The sequence below is a fragment of the Fundulus heteroclitus genome, chromosome 4, assembly GCF_011125445.2.
Source record: "Fundulus heteroclitus isolate FHET01 chromosome 4, MU-UCD_Fhet_4.1, whole genome shotgun sequence".
NCBI lineage: Eukaryota > Metazoa > Chordata > Actinopteri > Cyprinodontiformes > Fundulidae > Fundulus > Fundulus heteroclitus.
In genome coordinates, this window is record NC_046364.1 from 15,784,061 (window position 1) to 15,804,675 (window position 20,615).

Sequence of the window (20,615 nt, forward strand, 5' to 3'; positions counted from 1 at the left end):
CCCGAGGAAGTACTTATCTGTCATGCAAAACCTTCAGTAATGTAGGATAGTGACAATACAAACACACACATGATGGATGTTATATTGTCTCCTGTGTTAAAGGAAACTATTTTATGTAGTAAAGTATTTTATGGAGACTTCAGCTGCCATCATAACTCTAGGAAGCTCACGCTATAGCTCACGCTATAGTTGGTTAATAGATATTTGTTTAGACCAGTGAGAGAAAAAGCCTGCTAGAGTGATCTTCGTTCATTGTCAACATTATACTTTTGCAATGTTATGTTAAAGCCTCACAACCTACATTTACAGAACATTTGGGTTTTATATAACATCGACTGAATGCCCAGTCCGCTGATCGTGCCTCTGGTTTTATTTCAAAGCTGCTAATCAATCGTTGTTGAACAGTACTTGGAAATCTGAAATGTTAAATTAAATGACTGTGAAACTGCTGCTGCAAAAGGAATGAAAGAGAGACTGTGGAAGGAGACGATGTGAGCAGTCATAATTGAGTTTATGCAGGGGCTGACTCAGCTTCGAAAGCAAGGAGGATGACACGATATCTTGGCACGTTCAATGAGCAATCAATCACTTTTTCAAATTATTGTGCTTTATTTTAAAGGTTTCCTGGAGCAAAGTCGTATGCATTTTAGATGCTGTGAATAAAGGTGACCCAAGGCCATTTGTGTTTATTCGCACACAATATGCGGTGGCGAAGCTACAGCCTAAAGTGCAGAGGCACATTAAAATGTTCCAGCATAAAATGAACTTTTAGCTGAACAGCCTCATGAAAGAAAACCCTTAAGCGTGAAATAAAAATGTTCAGTTTCACATTTATTTTCATAAACACAATCAATCCACACGTTTCTCTGTGCAATGAAGTTCTTCTTTTGCTATACACTCTGAATGCCAAAAAAGAGAAGAGGTGATAATAGAAATAAGAAATGCAGAGAAAAGAACGGAGAAAATCAGGTGGCTTACCAGCAGTATAGAAATATGTGAATATACACACATGATTGTGCTCTATCTGCTGTGTGCGACAAGCAGCAGAGGAAAAAAATAAAATAAAACAGGACTAAGATTTGTGGTAGTGAGTGTTTATGATACATGATTAGGGACAATTGTCAGGCGTTTTGGAGCCTGATTGCAGAGGAAAAGAATGAGTTCTTCAGTCCTGCATATTTGTACGTCGAGCTTGAAGTGTGAAGAGTACATGCTGAGGGTGGGTGGGGTCTTTGAGGATGGCGGCGGCTCTCTTTTGTCTTCCATCTCTTTCATCTCCTTTGCCTTGTCGGTGTTGAGGGTGAGGTTGTTATTCTCGCACCAGGCCACCAGACTGGCCACCTCCCTTCTGTAGGCCGCTTCCTCCCTGCCAATGAAACATCCTATCGCTGCTGTGTCACCCGCGATCTTTAGGTTGCTGTTGGTCTTGTAGGAGGGGGCGCATTCATGGGTGAATGGGGTGTAGAGGACGGGGCTGAGGACACGGCCCTGTGGGGTGCCGATGTTTGTTTGTGGTGATGATGGTTAAAGTACGATCACAGATCCTGACAGCATGGGGGCCTTCTGGTCAGAAAGTCCAGGAGCCAGTTGCAGAGAATGGGAGGTCAGGCCAAGTGAGGTCAGTGTGTGGGGGAAACTCACGTTGAAGCCAGAGCTGTAGTCAACAAAGCACATCCCAATGTGGGAGTCTTTCTTGTTCTGGTGGGAGAGAATAATGGAGGGTTTGCAGCTGTGGCGTCCGAGGTGGCTCTATTGGGCCGGTGCGGATGCTGCATTGGAACGTGGGTCAGCACCGCTTTCTAAACTGCCCATAATGATTTGAGTGGATCCTACTGGCCTGTAATCGTCCAGGCAGGTGGGTGGCCTCTTGTTGGGTAAAGGAATGATGACTGGGGTTTTAAAGCTGGAGGGAATATTGGTCTGGCTAAGGGAAAGGGCCAAAATGGCGGTGAGAGCATCAGCTAGATCATTGGCACAGCCCATCCAGGAATGTTATCTGGCCATGCAGCTATGTGGGGGCTGATCCTTTTTAGGGTGTCCTGCACTTGGCCCGGGAAGACTTCTGGCACAGGGGAGGGCAGTCGACTTGACCCGGTGTGCGGGTGCCTCCTCTCGGTGTTGTTGCGGGAGGTCTCAAAGTGGCATTTGCAGGTGTTGAGGTCATCCGGCAGACTGTGGAGCTGCTGGAGGCCGTGGTCCTGCATTTAGTGATGTGCTGAAGGGCTTGCCACATTTTCTTTGAGTCGTCAGTACAACAGAAGCTGTCTAGTTTGTAGTGTATGGGGCGATGGTGGCGCAAGGGTTAAGGAGGTCATCTCAGTTGCAGGTTTGTCTCAGTCGTTGTGCCCTTGGGCAAGACACTTCACCCGCATGCCTGCTGGTGGTGGTCAGAGTGGAGCCGATGTATGGCAGCCTGTCCTCTGTCAGTCTGCCCCAGGGCAGCTGTGGCTGCAAATATAGCTCACCACCGTCAGGGTGGGAATGAACGGGTAAATGCCTGATTGTAGAGTAAAGCGTTTTGGGGTTGTTGGACTTGATAAAGCATTATAAAAGTACATTCACTATATATATATATATATATATATATATATATATATATATATATATATATATATATATATATATATATATATATATATTTTAGTCCTCTATGCTCACAAATATAGTCTTTAAAGGGGCTGCAGCTTTAAACACACGATACTTACGTCTGAGCCAAACCCTCCCGCAGGATGCTCTCTGTCTCTGGGGTCCAGCATTTGACTTGTTTAGTGTTGAGGATTGTTTGTTTTAGTCTTTGCTTGTATGCGGGATACAGAAAGAAAGCCATCTGGTCTTGGTGTCTAATGTGGGGTCAGGGCACCGCTCTGTATACACCACGTACATTAGTGCAATCATGTATCCATGTGTTGATAGTATTTAGTAAAAACAGTCGGTAGATATAACGACAATAAACACTGCATCAGGATGAGATGTCTCGAACACGCCAAATATGTCATTCATTTTGCAGAGGGCTCTTGTGGCTCTCCCTCTGGGGCGTTGGTCAGTTAAAATAACTATTTATTATATATATTCTAAAAGTTTTTCTACCTAACATAACATAGACACAAAGTAAGGGGTGATTCTTGCTTTAATGGTTCTCTGGGCCAGTCCCCCACCCCCCATTTAGTAATGCAGTTCATGTATGACCCCTCAAAGGATGTCAAAATGTTTTCTGCAACTATGATTTACATTTTTCTTTAAGTTTGGGAAGACCATGTAGATACTTGAACATGGAAAAGCTGTGAAAATCCTTGAAACTCTAAATTATCCCTACGTTGAAGATGTGGATTTTAAGCCTATGTTCCATTTAGCAACCTAGATGAAGTTAAAGAAGTTAAAATTTGTGTTGCATACAATAAACATCAACAATCTAAATAGACCAAAAATAGACAAAACATGTTGTAATTTATTTTTTAAGAGAATTCTATGTTTACTTCCCGCCCTGACTGTAAGTGGATCAGCCAGTGGGGGTTTTGCGGCCTCTTGATTCACGGCCAGTTTGGACACAGAGCGTGTAGATCTGGCTCTAGCTGGGGAGGGACTGGGAGAAAGCCACCTATAAAAGCCTTGGGACAGGGAGGGGCCCATAGCAGCACATGTTCCTCATTTAGGAGAGTATCAATGGTATTCAAAAGCATTTGGTTACATGAGGGAAAAGTCACTAGAATTATCGCTAATTGCTTTTTTTTTCTAAAGTCAGAAGAGGGATCAGAACATTTAATATAATCTTTATTTTATTGCAACTTTGTACATTCCAATGAATTTGTCCTCTGCATGTCACCCACTCTATAAAGCCTGGTTTATCCTTGACGCATCCACGAGGTCCACACAACCATATTATGTGATTTTGGCCAAAGGTTTCTGCCTCCCCCACCAGGGAAAATTTCTGGCTCCATCCGAATACCCTTAATAATAGCCTCTAGCTCCTGCTCCTAGCTCCTGTTCCTTGACCTTCCACGGGGTCAACAGTAAAAACTGTATCATGGAGAGGAAAGGAGCTTCGGACTGCTGTGCTGAATTCAGACAGCCTTTAACTCCCATGTGCCGGAAACACACATGTATGATGCCAGTCAAATCCGGGCCTACAACTTTCCAAAAATGAACTACAAAGTGTGCACTCTCTTCTCTCCGGACATTTTCGTTGATTTCTGTGAGGGGGCTGGTGCTGATACATCTTGTCATGCAAAGAATTGTGGGATACCTAAAGGGTTCTTAAGGGATGTCGCAGATGTTGTGTCCGCACCTCTCGTTGACATGCAGAATGTACGAGCATCAAGCAACCTTAAGGCAGCAGAGGGCTGCTACTGTGCTGCGTAAGGGGAGCATTCTGGGACTGAAGGTCTTGCTCGGGGACCCAGAGTGGCAATCTGAGGGATTTGAACCTGGGATCTTGCAGCGTTCCATGGAAGAGCCATGCTGTAACCGCTAGGCCACCACTCCCCCATAAATATAGCAGCAGAACTGATAAGTTTATAAAAGTGTTACAGTCTGCCAGGGTGGAATCACACATCAGTCAGGAGATATTATAAAGTCACACCATATATGCAGAGCAAAATATGCATAAATAACAATGTCAAAAAAGTTATTGTCTGTTTATGACTGCGCTGTTGAAAAGTGAAAATTAACAGTTAATTCTGTTAATTGCGTAGCCCTGGATCAAATGCAGTCCAGATTCATTGATAACCAGTGAAACAGCTCCGTCGTGCTTGATCCGAAACCATCAGCGTCATTAGCCAGTTGAAATGGCTACGAGTAAAACACAACGGCGCACCCTCACTCCACTCACTGTACAAGCAAAGAAGCAATAAAAAAAACTCATTCAGGAAGCCACTGACAGCACCCTTGCTGCCCCCCAGGCTGAGCCCCCCCGGGGTGGTGAGCCATATTGCTCATATCAGAGACTGCCACTTCACAAAGGTCACTGGTTCTCTGGCTTTAAGCGCAAACAGGGTCACAGCTAAGCTAACCGACCTGTCTTCATGTCACTGCGGGGCAACTACAATGCATCTGCACCGAGATGAAGTAAGAACTCAACCTGTCAGTTCTTACATGAATGAATGCGTGATCTGAACCTGACCCGGGCTGACTAGAAGCGCCTCTCAATGGGACGTAATCTGACCGAGGAGCGTCCGTCGTGGCGGTAGGTTTGCCTTTGTCTTTGTGCTGTGACTGGATCAACAAGCCCATATTTGCCTCGTGTCCCTTCACATACTGCGATGAATATGAAAGCCCCCCAGGCTCTTACAGTGCTCCCATTGAACTGGCAACCCTCCTGGTTAAATCAGGCCGCACCATATTTCTGCCTGTTCAAGATTTAAACGAATGCTGATTACATATTGTGGTAAGGTTTTCTTTCTGTACATGTAAAGAAGCTATTTCCAATGAAAGAGACTTCTCTATCTATGTTCTTGCTAAATCTTACTTTTTTCAAAGTTGAGATATTCCAATAAGACAATAGCCATGCACTGAAACACACCAAAGTTACCTGCTTTCATGTCGTCAATAACCGTTGAAGCATATTCTACATTTTGGGGAGGTTGTCTGAGTGCAGTCGAGGTGCAGCATCTAATGTTGATTAGGTCGCAGAGTAAGACCTCTTCACAACAGATGGTGTTTAAGAAGGGATCAGCATCCAGTACATCGATATACACAACTAACGGTGTGTTTAATCCTAAAGATTAGCACATGCCTTCAAGCAGAGGAGGCAAGAGGAACGGCGCTGGCGTGGATGATCATGCCTTTACACCCCATGATAAACAACCAGATGCATATCGGCGAGGGTTGATGTGAAAATCCTTATATCACCATTCAGCCTGGTCCCTGCACACTGAACCCCCCCCCCCCCCCCCCTCCACCTCCCCTGTGATCGCCCGACACCTGCTACACAGAGACCTTGTGGAGGCAATATGCTTTCCTCTTGAGACATGACATCATCTTTCAGCCCAAGCTGCCCTCCACTTTTCTTTGCTCGCACGTACGCTGCAGTCACAGCCACACACACAACTTTAGGCCTGAACAGATGTTCTTAAAAAAAAGCCTTATTCTCACGACGGTTGGCTGAGGATCTTTGTGGTGTTTTTTTTTTCTCCGTTTTATGCCGCTGATGGACGTATTGTTTCCTCCTTTTATTTATTTTTTAACAGTGAGTCAGCTATTTTAATAACATACAGGGGTCTTCAACAAGGCAGTAATTTTTGTTTTCATACGAGCTGAAGAATCAGAGGAGAAGAGTTAGGGCCTCTTTTATTTGGCTTTGTTGAACACTGTCATGAGATTAAACTGGCTTGAATGAAATCAGATGGTTTCAGTCCTTTTTACTATTGAAGGTTTGGCATGCAGTGCAGTTGCTTTTTACTGTCGTCTTAAAAAAAAAAAAGAAAGAATTGGCGATAATAATAACCTACAGTCCCAGTTAGGGAATGTCAGACAGACTTCCCAAATAACAGTGATGACAAGTTTTCTTCTTCAACCCTTTTATGATCTAAGTCTCTTTCTTTAACCCCAGGGATATAAACGCATGGCGACAGGAAGTAACTCTTTGAGTGTAGACGGTGTGGCTCCCTGCCCAGGGCGTCACACGGCCAGAGAGCGGCATGAACGCTCACCATAGAGAATCTGAATGTTAGGCCAGAATGAACTGATTTTGAATGAACTGAGATTTTTTAAATCCTATTCAGGGATAAACTGAAGAGATATTTCAAAGTTTTCATGCAAATGGTACTGCATTCAATGACGTTTAGTTCAAAATGTAAAATATTTAGACTTAGGAAAGCTGAGCTGTACTGTTGAGGGCACAGTTTGAGAGTCATGAAATCCATACTTTGTTAAAAAGTAAAAAGAACACATTCAGTGCTTTTTTTTGGTATTAGTGCTGCCTTTTATTGAAAGTGTGAAAGATGGATAAACAGTTTTGTAACCTAATGTATTTACCACTGATGCGTGTTTGTGCTTATTTCAAGGAATCCCTGTCCTGAGACCTTTGACAGAAGTGTACAAGTTTTCTTCAATTAGACTATATTAGAGCTATCACTGAATTAAATCAGCTGACGGGCCTGACCGTTTACTAATTTTTGTTTTTTTTCTTATCCCCGTACCGTCACACGTCAGACTGACGTGACCATCATCTATCCTTTTTGTTTTTATTTCAATGAAAAGCCGAAACATCTAAACTTTCCACATTTTTAATCTTTTGTCCATGCAATTTACTCTGATGGACTTGCCCTGTGGCAAACAGGAAGAGGTTTCCTGTGCAGATCTTGTTCCCAGGTCGCTGGGTGGTCAATACCAATGCTTTAATAATATAAACCTTGGAAGGATCATTGATTCCTGTTTGAGAATGCAGTAAAGCATGCCAATAGCAATCTGCATTTTCACTAATGAGTTTCTGACCTTTACTGAACTTTCAGTACCATCACAGACCATATGATCACCCAATAATCTGATACTGATGGTTTCGTTCCCTTAAAAAGCAATTAAGTTTGCTTAAATGTACGTCAGCAGATAATCATATAAAACCGTATCTTAATCATCTGTAGGATTGACATCTGTAACAAAGATGTAAACCTTAGAATAAATTCATCTTTTTGTTTCTTTTGCAAAATCTCTAACTGGAAATAATAACAAAAAAATCAACAATTCAAACTACATTTATTTACAGACTGAAAAAAATCATTAGACAGACAGACATTGGCTGTCCTAACGTTAATACTGTGTACTACCACCTGTTTCCCAACAGGAAAGCACCTACAGTAGTTTTCTCCAGTAACATTATACAAGGCTGCAGCATGGAGAGAGGACTCTTTGTCCATTCCTCTTTGAAAAACCTCTAGATCTTCATCATCAGCTCACCCCAACCATGAAAGTTTGAGAACAGAGGTCGGCAATGGAGAAAATTACTTTTGTGACTTGAGAAAATCTAATGATCTTGTTTTGGTCATGTGTTTTTTTTTTCTTTGTTGTTGTCTTTTTTGCATCATTATCCTAGAGGCCCCAACGATGATCCGTCTTTCAGTTTTCGTTCACAGGCTGTCGAACCTTCCTGGTATTTGAAGTAGTTTATTATGCCATCCTCTCTAATAAGTCTCCACGTGTTTACAGATGTGACGAAAAGACAGAAATGCATTTTCAGGATAGCCTCCAAAACAGCCGTCACATAGGTGCACGCAATGCTCACATACTTCTTTAAAACCAGGAATTGCTTATAGAAATATTGTGCTTCACAGCAAGGAAGACCAAATGTGTTATGCTGCTTAAATCAGAACGAATCCATATAATCCAAATAAACTGTTCTTGCTTTTTGTCTCTCACCAGAAACTTGAACAAAAATGTGATTTTTTTTTTGTTTTGTTACTGTTTTTCACACGGTTTCAGAGAAAGTATGTAAACTGTGGACAAAATATTTTGTTCTGTCCCTGTCTTTCTCCCATGGGCTGTGATTACAGACCGTGTCTTTGTGTCTGTGAGAGACTGGATTTTGTTCACGTCTAGTTGCACTCACAGGGGTTGCATAGGATTTCTTTCTTTTGCCCTTTGAGGGTTGCGTGATTGTTAAATGATACGTTTAGCTGAAAATATACATTTTTCTTTGGCTTCTGTCACGTCTTCATGTTTTTTAAGATAATCTGTAATCTGCGTGTCTTTTGGGGTCTCGAGATGGCATAGAAACTTGAAAAGAGCCGAGTTTTTTCCCCCCATCTTGTGGTTTTGTTGATGGAAGCTGGCTTCAGTCAGGCGTCATCACAGCGCTGCCAGCAGCAGGAGTTCTCAGGAGACAAGCTTATGGTCATTTTAGTCTATTCATAGGACATGCAAGTTTAGGATTCCAGCACAGTCCCATAAAACGATGAATATAAAGTGACCTTTAGGCCTGAGAGCAGGATAATGACTGAGAAGCAGCCTACTAAAAACTGAAAGATTGATCAAGTCCTGTTGGTCTAGTCCGTACATCTGAAATAACTCCAGCAGGGAGTTGTTTTCAAAGAAATACATGGTATTCTCATTTTATCTGTTCTTTTTCTTTTAGTTATTATCCAGCACAATGATACTATCACTTTCATTTCTCTGGAAGGAATAAAAAAACTCAAAAGGAAGGTCCTATGAACATTTAGCTAACATTATACAACACTGCACACCAAGTTTTTCCTCTCAAAACTTAACCTCATTTTTTTTCTTTCTGTTCTCCCAATCAACGCAGATCCTGTCGTTCATCGGTTTCATCTGCATAGAGACCATCATGATGTGTTCTCCCTGTGGAGGGGTCTACTTCTTTGAGTTCGTCAGCTGCAGTGCCTCCGTGGTGACGGGTGTCCTCCTCCTGATCTTCTGCCTTAACCTCCACATCAAGGTTCCCCAGATCAACTGGAACCTCACGGTATGCATGTCAACTTTAAGTTTAAAGAGGCACAGAAAAGTTAATTTTTTCTTCTAGTTTTACAAGTTAACGTCACAGAATAAACCTTTTCTGTTTTAGCTGATTTAGGATTATCAAAATTATTTTATTAGCTGATTGTAAAAAAAAACAGCTTTTTATAAAATCTTTATTAATTTTTTAAACATGTTTTTTTTATTATTATTATTATCCATCGTATCTTGTGTAAGGACATGTTAAATCCAAAGGCAATGCTACAAAATAATAAGGAAATGTAATCTTTGGACCATACATGAAGCAATAACAGCTCGCAACGCAAATTCGCAACGATTTAAAGTACTTTTTTTTTACTCTGACTGCAAGTCACTTACTTATATAGCCAGATTAACACATAGTAAAATATAATTTACGGAATTACGTATGTTGAATACAGTTGTGCAATTAATTGGTAAATTTATATTTTATAGTGTAAACGAGTATCTGGTCCATGCATTAGTTCTATTTTATTTATTTTTTTGCGATGTAAATTGTGTAAAAGCATTGAGCCGCAACCCGGTTTATAGTTTCTATGTTTCTGGTGATTTTATATCGTGTTTTCGTGGGTGTCCCAGCAGGGCAGGTTCCCTCTGGTTCAGAATAGTTCCTGTTCCGGTCTTGGTTCCCCGTTTCTTTAACGTTTACCATCTCATTGTTCTCTACATGCTTTGTGTCTGATCAGAGGAGAACCAGGGAGGCTGCGTTTCGTGGCTAAATCTGTTATCCGTCTGTAAGTTAACATTTAAACAGGACATATTAAATTTAGCTGTCCTGCGTCTTTACTTCCCCACTGTTGCAAATACTTTAATAAGGCAAACGAAGAAGCTTTATTTGCCTTTCTAGATCCCTCTCTAACATCAGAGCATCTGCATTTAAGATGTTTCGCCAAAGTTGCACATTGCTTCATAATCCCCACTCTGTACCGGGGCTCATCCGCATCCTTCAGTCTTAAGGTGCCTTCGTATTGAACGCAAACGAGGCGATTGGAGCCAGTGATTTCCGTATTATCCCAATGTAAACGCGCTTTCAGGAGTGGATTAACTGTAAACGGTGAAACAGTGAATTTTTTAGCCTAGGTCGTGTTCAGCCTGAACATACCTTTATAGTCAAAATACCTCCTAACGAAGCTCTAGCTTTGCCCTTTTCCGTTTAATACGCTCTTGTTGGGAAACACTGAGTGTCACCGGAGTTTTAAACTTCCAGCAGCGGCTCACTGTTTTCCTTCTCAGCCCTCACCGTTCTGGTGAACCGCTTTTGCATCTTTTTAAAAAGAAAAAAAGCAGTCCCTTCAGTAGTGATTTCATTGAAATATAAACTATTTTGACGACCCTAGAGCCGGTAAGCATTTTAAGGTATGGAGCATTGACTTGCATAGCAGAAACTGCATTACTCAGACTTCAAAATGCAGCCTCAAGTTGGTTGAGTCTTGCATGTAATGAGACAGTAAAGCTCAATCCTCACAGCAAGTCTCTGGTTCGGAGGGAGCCCGCAGTTTGACGACTTGCTTTGTCAGCTGTAAGCAAATGAGCTGGTTGGCGTTCTCCTGCAGACCCTGGCAGGCTTCCTGTATTTGCCTACACACCAGCGTTTGCATGTACACGTGTGTGTGTGTGTGTGTGTGTGTGTGTGTCTCTTTTACACAGGGGTACAACAAAACTGTCTCCAACAGTATTTCCAGTGAATGTTGTGGCAATGCAGTGAACTCAGATGTCCAAACCCAACCACAGATATCGGATTCCTTCATGGTTTTCCTTGTGCAGCGTTCCACCTCAGACATGAAGAGAAGGTGGCCTCTGGCTTCAGCTTTTTTGGAAGCACTATACCAAAGCTCTTTTACAGACTTTAAGAAGCAAGAGTCAATTAAAACGCGCTGATTTAAGAACTTTTACCCAACATGTTAGACCCTTACAGTGCATATAATCTAAAATCCCCATGTTGACGCTTTTCATTCTTTGTGCCGCGGTTAAATGCAGTTAAGACTAATTAGTTTTTTCCTAAACAAGAATGCAGTAAATCGTTTCTATGCATGTGATGAACATGGACGGCGTCTAATGTCACTTTGCAGACTCCACATTGTGCAGCGGGCTGCATGAATTTGCTAGATATCGTATTTTTGTGCAAAAAGGTCTTTAGTATTTTGCGCGCAAAGAAGGAAAATAAAACGTTTGCACAGTAGTTTATTCTGCTAATGAGAGAAAGACTTGGTGTAGGCGTTGCTTTCCATATTCAGCAATTTCTGTTCTTGCTCCAATCTGTAACGCCGCGCAGACCCACAACGCTCTGCTGCTCTCCTGAGTGTCGGCTCAGCCTCATGCTGAGAATGTCTGCAGAGTTCATAGCTGCCTGAATAACGTTAGGCCTCTGGGAATTTAACCGCGAATGCACATTTCAGAGAGTCGACCAACAGGTAAAACCCGTTCTGCGTTGCTCTCTTGTTTTCTCAACTTCAGGCTCTGACAGTGGTCATCTGTGGGGCTGAGCCGTTGTATGATTTAGTCGTTGACTTAATTGTTTCAATGACTTTGGCAACCGAGACGTTGGTGGGGTTTGACAGTTTTAATAATTCGAAGTAATTGTGTTAAACTTGAGAGCATAGCTGTACAGTTCAGAGCCCCCGGTGCATTAGTTTTGTAGTTAATAGCTAAATAAGAGCCGCACAAAGGGGTTCTGGAAAGAAATAGGGCAACACTAAAGGAATCGGCCACATTTAGGGCAAAAAGGGGGAGGGACGGAGAGGGGGAGACTTGTTGTCCGTCGCTTTTTGGAAAGAGAGCAGCGGTTTGGATAGCTTGGCTGTTTGCCTAATATAATCTGTTTTTGTTCTGAGTACAGGCCGCCTCTAATCAAGATTAATGCATGACTGAATTTTAAAGGTTTCAGACTGATTGTCACGGCACAATGGCTTAACATTTATTTTAGTGTCAGCACCAGCGTCTCTTATTGGTCCTTTTATAATTGTTTTGCATTAACACGGCGAACCAAACATACTGTACTTATACTTCATCGGTGTCAGTCTGCAATCCCAGTGTCCAAGATCCACTCAGATAGTTATTTTTCTTTCTTTGAAAGCTTTCTTTAAATAAACAGCAAGGCCCGGCCGAGGGACCTAGCTGTTCCTAACATCAGTTGTTTATCTGTCAGCAGTCCAGACCACTTTTCACGTCTTAGTTACTTTACTTGAAGTGGAATCCAATAACAGCGTTCTCGGTTTGGACAGCTGAAGTCCACCACCCAAGCTGACAAAAGACGTGGAAAAAGAAAAGCTGTCTTCATCATTTTATTCCTGCACGAGGCTCTCTGGCCCTCTGAGGCTTGCTGCGACTGTCAGGAGAATAGATTTCATAAGCAGCGCTCTGCTGCTGCCGTCAGGGTTTCCATAGTTACACTTCAGCGAGCGTTTTCGCTTTCAAAACCTGAGAGCTCAGTAGCTGCATGCCGTGTCAGGGAGCTGCTAACGAGCTCTGCAGCAAGAAAGCCGTCCTTTGCTTTGTAGCCAAGCCAGGTGTGTCCTCCAAACTCAAAATACGGAGATGATTTGCTCGGCTGACAGATTGACTGATAGCCAGGCTCTTCATCATCATTCATCCTCATCATCCAGTAAAAGTATGAACTAGAGTCTTGAAAGGTTCACCAGACATAGGAGGTATATGCGAAGTTCTGCCAGTGAGGTAGAATTGTACAATTTCAAAGTTAGAATAGTCTTTTTCTGGGAAGCATCTTCACAAACCAGGATCCAAAAAGCTATTATCGACGTGTCTAATCTTCTACTGATGCAAAAAATTCTCAATTGGCTTTAAGTCTGGACTTTAACTAGACCATTCTTAAACATGAATACCCTTAAACCTTGTCATTATAGCTCTGGTTGTATGTTTGTGGTTGTCGTCCTGCTGGAAGGGAAACCTTTGCCCCCGTCTCAAGCCTTTTGCAGCGTCTTTCCGGTTTTCTTCATGGATTATCCTGTATTTACTGTAGGTGGGAGGGAGGGTGAGTCCAAACTTTTGACTGGTAGTGTTGTCCTTTGTACAGATCGTCCCACCTGAGCTGTGGATCTCTGCAGCTCCTCCAGGGTTACCATGGGGCTCTTGGCTTCTTCTGTGTCTAATGCTCTCTTGTCAGATTAAGTGTGCAGCCATGTCTTGGTAAATTTGTAGTTGTGTCCGCTTTCCTTTTACAGATGATTTGATCTGGAAAACATTAAAAACGTAGTATGTTGTTTTATAACCTAACTCTACTTTTGACTTCTGCGCAACTGTGTCCCAGGCCTGCCTGCTTTGTTCTGTGGTCTTTGTGATTCTGTTTGTTCATTATTATTCCTTAAAAAGCCTCCGAGGCCTTCATGGAACAGCTGTATTTGCACAACTTAACTACTGAACTTTCACTAAGTTGACTTCTGAGAGCAACTGGCTTCACTCGATTTTATTTAAGGGCTTCGTAGCAAACGAGGCTCTCAATTTCCTTTCACCTTACCATTACGTGTGACTTTATGGATCACAAAATTAAATGCATTTGCATACATTTGCTGTGTGTGAAAATGAGAACAAGTTTAAACGTAATAAATACTTTTGCAAGGCACTATATTTTATATATATATATATATATATATATATATATATATATACATATATATATATAGATATAGATAGATAGATAGATAGATAGATAGATAGATAGATAGATAGATAAAATATATATATATATATATATATATATATATATATATATATATATATATATATATATATATAGACAGATAGATAGATAAAAATATATAGCTAGCTCGATAGATAAAATATCTATATCTCTCTATCTCTATCTAGATAGATAGCTCGCTCGATCGATAGATAGCTCGATCGCTCGATAGCTAGATCGATAGATCGCTAGCTAGATAGATAGCTCGCTAAATCTATATATATATATAAAATATACTACATACTATAATGGTATACTGTGATATACTACTAAAATATGTATGTATTTTTACCTGTGCACATTTTTATATAGCCAAGTAGCTAGCCCAGTGATCAGAATTCAAATATGATACTAAAGTAAATGATGTTGAAAATACCATCACATAAAACTCATTCAAAGGAAAAACAAAAACATACACATTTGATACATGTCAGTGATCAAAAACACCCAAAACATGAAAAGAAGATTCAAAGATTTTCTTTTAAAGGTATTGCTATATGTTGTATACATTATACAAGTTAAATAGTAGTATTGGTATTCAGATCTGCATTTATCTTTAAGCAAATGTGTTGTTTGGCTTGCAAATCTCTCTATTTGAAACAAGTTTCCTGGTTCAGTTCTTGATAACTCAAGAGTAACCAGCCGTCCGTCCAGCTTTGTTCTCTTTGCCAGAAGAGATAGATTTTAATTTGCCTCCTTTGAGAAGACTAAAAAAATAAAACTATTCAAGGTTATTTAATATTGAAATCAACAAAAAAAATACAAGTAAAAACACAAGAAAATCCTTTCAAAGCGGCGATGCACGACTCTTCTCAGCTCCCATGCTTCACAAAAATGATCAGCGAATCAACGTAAGTGCTAACCTTGACGACTTCATCATCGTTTTTAGCTGAAATAAATGTCCGTAACCTGAGTGAGCCGAGGTAAGACTCTGAAAAATAATTAGAAAAATCGTCCTGGGGTACTTTTGCTTATTTGAAAAGTTAGAAAGAAGTTTTCTGAGATTGGTTCAGCTTGTGCTGCTTTCGCTGGTCTGGTTGTAAAGTGATTTTGACCCCAGCACAGAGGCCGGTCACACAGTGAGTACACGAAAACTCAAACTCAAATAACAAAAGTGTGACCACGCATGTTGCAGCAGATGAGAGCGGGGACATTGGAGGGTGAACCTTCGGGAAGCTGTTTGTCGTTTAACCAGCTGGACCAGACGGATGGCGGTGTGTGCGGTGTGTGCGGTGTGTGTGCGCGTGTTGGCCGTCTGAACGAGTGCACAAGATGGTCAAAGGTCTCTATTATAACTCTGGAGTTCATCCGCTGTGCCACGTTATATGTGGTGAAATATTGATTACTGATTAAACAGCTGATCAGTGAAGCGTTATCAGACTTTCTCTTTTTTTTTTTCTCTCCCCTCCCCGGGCTCAGTTGTGTGTTTCGACCATGCGTCCATGCACTCGTGTTGAACTGGTGAGCCCGGTCACTGCGCGGGACGTTGCCATTGTTTAAGCCTCGTGTGTCATATGAGAGACCCCGTCTGTAATCATTACAATCATGCTTCTGATCACGAGGGCCGGCACCGCCGCGGGTTTCAGTCTTAACCCTTTCCTGACTGAAAACAGCAGAGGAGGACATGAAACAGGAGTGTGTCCTATAACTGCCCTCCCTAGTAAAACAAAAAAAAAGGGTGTGAGTGTGGTGCTGGGGAGGGATGTGTGTGTGTAAGATGAGATGTTAGATGTTTTTTTTTTCTCTTTAGCTGTGTTGTTCTGCTCTTACCTCCTGGTCCCTTTTGTGTGCTCACGGCCATAGTTAGGGACCAGGAAGCAGTTGGGTTGGTTGCAAGGATGGAAGTAGACACTTTGTTTGTTGAGTAAAGAACAACCAGGATGTGTTTCTGTAGCTGATATGGTTTAAAGTTGTGCCAAAGGTTCCTGAAGGTTTTTCAACTGAAGCAGCGATGAATTCATCAGCATCCGAACAGGACCACTGGACTTTAACGAGCCGTATATATCATCACAGGACAATTAACCCAGAATTCATGTTTCTGGACTGTGGGAGGAAGCCAGAGTACCCAGAGTGAACGCGCTGATGCACGGGGAGAGCGTGTGAACTAAACGCAGAAAGGATTCAAACCCAGGACCCTCTTGCTAAAGGGCAGCAGTGCTACCAGCTGCTCCGCCCCTCACCCACCTCTGAGCCAAAACGAAACTGTCCATATTAAAATGACCTGGGATGGGAACAGTTGTTCTCATAAAGGCTTCTGTGTTGGGTTTAATACCAGCAGAGATCAAAACCAAGTTGAGTAGAATTGAACGTGATGAGCCGGACATTGGCCTCTCTGCCGCGGACTATTCTCTGTCCGTTTTTGCTTAATAACCCGCAGGTGTGTAATATTGACACATCTTTTGCCCAATGAATTCATACTTTGGCAGTTCCTCTGATTTGAAATGTTTTATATTCTGAAGTAACCTGTGTGTCTATCAGCGGCAATATCAGTGGGAAGCGGAACAACAGCAGGACAGAGACTAAAGTAGAGTAGTAGTATTCACGTCGTAGATCTATGTGCTGTTCCACTACAGACATATTCATAGGGGGCATTGCTGCAAAAATGTTAACAGAAAGGAAAGCACCACACGGCATCCCTGACTTTCATCGTTCTGCTGAGAAACGCATCAGCCGCTGCCTTTTCAAAGCTCTGGGAACATCCCAAACCTGCTTCCAGGGCAGCCATTACGGGATTGTGTTATTAGATGTTGAGAATGAGCGATGTATGAAATGGAAAACCCTTAAAAGCTCTTTGGGCCATGCTTGTCACTATCCCGAGTTGATTCTTGCTACGGTCCTCAGAGTTTAGATGTCCCATGCAGGAGAACGACAGGGTGCAGGATTTCTGACACAAAGAAGAGAACTGAAACTAAGAAATATGAAGGAGACAAAAAAAAAAAAAAAAGAAAAGCGCTGCATTTATCATGGGTACAAAAGAACTGATGCAACCATACTACAATGTATCATGTATCTTTATACCCACAATATTTCAGGCTGGGGTGCACAGGTAACCTAAATGTATAGCCACTGAAAATTGACCTGGAACGCCAAGATTGGTCGAGATTTATTATCACAAAGGAAAATAGAGCTTTGTAGAAAACTGCATTTAAAAAAAAAACAACCTCTTAAACCTAAAATGAAAATGTATATCAGTGTTTTATTGCTTCAGAATGTGTGAAATAAATCCTTTAGGTCAGCGCTAATAGATGGGAGTGTCGCTGTCTGTGTCTCCACCTGTAGGACCTGGTCAACACGGCTGCCAGCACCTTTTTCTTCTTCCTCTCCTCCCTCGTTCTGGCCTGCATCAACCACAACACTGGAGCTGAAATAGCAGCACTAGTAAGTGTCTCCGCACCGACACGCCTGCCGTCATAAAACTGTAAACCGCTGAGGCTAAAAGGCAAGGTCATTCTGCTGCAGACACGCGCGGCCTTTGACCTCAGAAGGGTCTCGTTTTTATCACAGAGGATTATCTCAGCGGCAGGTTTTATAGCCTCGCCTCGTTGACAGGCCGGCAGAAGTCAAATTTGAGGAACTCTTTAATCACGTCGCTGTCTGGCTTCTCGTTCCAATTCAGCCATTGATCCCCCTGCTTCCCGTTTCTACTTTGTGCGCAGATCTTCGGCTTCCTGGTGACAGGCGTGTACGGCCTGAACACCTTCCTGGCCGTGCGGAGGTGGCGCCGTGGCAACGGGTGTCAGGGCCCCGCGCAGACCAGCGAGTACATACGAGCGCGCACGGCGTCCCGCGGGGAAATGGAGGCCAGGCCCGAGCTGGCGTGAAGAGCCGGCGGAGGAGCTACGCGACCAGGCGGCTGACCGGGCCGGACGCGGTTCTGGCCTTCTGAACTTAGACCGGGCTTTGGACCTCCGCAGCTCTGATGCCAAATCCAAATTACTTTCACTGCCAGAGATGCACCGCGCAGCTCGGGAGTCATTAAGATTCCCTCTCGCATAAAACACTTTGAGATGAAAGGCTGGATCAGAATCGAACTTGTGAACCAATGAGGAGACCAGCTTCCATGTCATGGAAGAAAAAAAAAAAAAGCCGTCTACACTCCAGATGCACGTCGGCTCCGGCTCTGGAGGCCGTGGTGACATTTGCAAAGGTTTTTGTCTTTCACTGTGATACAAGTTGATTTGTGTGCTTGCTTGGGACCCCCAGGTGTCTGTGAAGTATGTGGTAAAAAAAAAAACAACAGCAACTAAAAAAAAGGGGGGCTGCACGGACGAGCAGCTCTGACTATCGCCTGCGATCATCCCGCCGTCGTTCCATCCTGCAGCCTTTTCTTCTTCTTGTGAAAAGCGCTGGCAGCAGAAAGTCATCCCTGATGATTAGGACTGTTTTTCGTTTGGACTGGCCTCATAATAGCCTCTTAACATGTAACGTGAAAGGGGTAAAACATTATGCTGCCAGCAGTCACACAGTAACAGGAGGATTCTTCAATGTGGTCAGGTTTTAATAATGATTGGAAACATTTGCTTTCCGGAGAAACGGAATATTAGATTTGACTTGTTTTACCGATCTTAGACAACCAAAACTTTAGATCTTAACCTAATCTTTGACCTCAGTTTACGTTTGTTGTTTTTATTACGAACGTGCATTATGAATAACTTGATTCTCTTTACCCGGCACCCTAAAAAGTCTTCTGATCCGAGATGAAATTATCACAATTGATTTCCTTAGAAAAGATGTTGTTTTATCTGTCAACCACAAGCAAGGATTGGATGCTACGACATATCCAGGCCACAAAATGAATCCAAACTTTAGTTGGGTGGTTCAGATCAGTCTCCCAAGGCTGTAAAATGCATCTCAGGTACAGACACCTCCCCCCCCCCTGTTTGATCCTCAGAAAGCTTCTAAATTGAATCACAGGGTGCCTCGACCTGAACGCTGTGTCTCTCCTTGGTGCGCCTTGGTGGAAAGCTCAGGCACACTGAGCACTAGGCGGAGTTAAGGTTCTTAAAGTGTGTGTTCTTGTGTTCCTCTGGTAATGATGAAGATCTGTCAGGAGAAGTAGTGTCATCGTTGCCTTTTGAGGACGAAGGAAGTATTTTTTTTATTGAATCGACGCCACACATTTTTCCAAAATGACTCAATGGCTCCCTCTCCTGGCTCTGACCGGAACTGCTTCTGCTTTTACTGAAGCGAGACAACCTACAGGCCACGTTGAGAAAGATCTGTGACGGATTCTTTTGGACATAGCCCTCCAAAGGAAGGACAAGGATGGTGTGTGACTGTTAATAATTAATTCAACATAAAATCAGAGGTGGCATAAATAAATGTTTAATGATTTTTTTTTTTTTTTTGTCGTTTAATTAACCTAAAATATTTGCTATTTTTGACTTAGCTCGGTGACTTGTGTGAGAGACAATCGTGTTTGTATTTATGTTTGTAACCTTCACTAATGAATTTACATTCGAGTAACTCTATCAACACATGTACCACAAAAAAGTTATACAATCACATTATGCTATTTAGTTACACAACTGGTCATTTATTTGTATATTAAACAGAAAAAAACATCCTGATTACAGCTCCTCCTCTCTTTCAGTGTACAGCTTTGTGCTGCGACATGTTATGAAGAATTTGTCAGATAAAACAAAAAAATATTTCTGATTGTTTTATTATTATTGTCATTATTTTTTGCACTTGTCTTTAATTTTCCTTTGGTGTTGTACTGGTATAAGGCCTACACCAGGGCCAGTCACACAAGTTGTATATTTGTATTGAAAATGTTTGAAAAGCTTCCTTTTATGGTGGTGATTTAAATAAAGCAGCAGATACTGGAAAAAAACCAAAACACTTTAATTTCAAAATAGTTTTGCCATAAAACAATGACATTACAGACAAAAGATTTGACGTGCAAACATTCAGAGAAAGAACCTCATGTATTGTGTTCAGTGGGAAACTATACTAATGCAGGACAAAGTAACTTGCTGTCACATCTTATGGCACAGAAATCATTTGAAACGTGAAATTAAAAGTGTTTTAATATTTAGAAAACCTTGGCATTAAAAAAATGCCAGTTTTGGTAGAGGTGGACATCCACACACAGGCAAAATGAAATCTTCCAATATTTTCCCATATTTTTCACACATACATCAGTGAATCAGACAAAATCCTTATTGTAAAAAAAACAAAAAAAAACAGCTATTTTCCATCATCAGAGCTGTGACATTCATGTAGTGCAGTTTATATCACAAAGAAACAGTCACTGAGTCGCTCTGGTGTGTCTGATCTCTCAGTAGTGGCTGTAAACAGACTGTAGAATCACACATATACACAAAAATGTTCAAAAAGTGTGTGTTTACCAGAAAGAGAGAGCATGTCAAGGAAAGCATTACTCTCACGGGTTTTGTTTAACTTTTGTAAAAAAAGCTGAAGTACTTGCAGCAGAATGGCTGAGACTTAAACACTGATGGTGTTTGACACGTGGACCGTG

General features: G+C 42.0%; 1 protein-coding gene across 1 annotated transcript in view; it reads left to right on the top strand.

Moving 5' to 3' along the window:
- Window positions 1-19,701, top strand: part of cmtm4 (CKLF-like MARVEL transmembrane domain containing 4) — a 27,854-nt gene extending 8,153 nt beyond the window's left edge. Inside the window, exons 2-4 of the mRNA XM_012850793.3 lie at window positions 9,233-9,409; window positions 17,411-17,509; window positions 17,788-19,701. Of these exons, the coding sequence (XP_012706247.1) occupies window positions 9,233-9,409; window positions 17,411-17,509; window positions 17,788-17,952 (441 nt within the window). The 3' untranslated portion in view covers window positions 17,953-19,701. The remainder of the gene's footprint in view (window positions 1-9,232; window positions 9,410-17,410; window positions 17,510-17,787) is intronic.
- The last annotated feature ends 914 nt before the right edge of the window (window positions 19,702-20,615 follow it).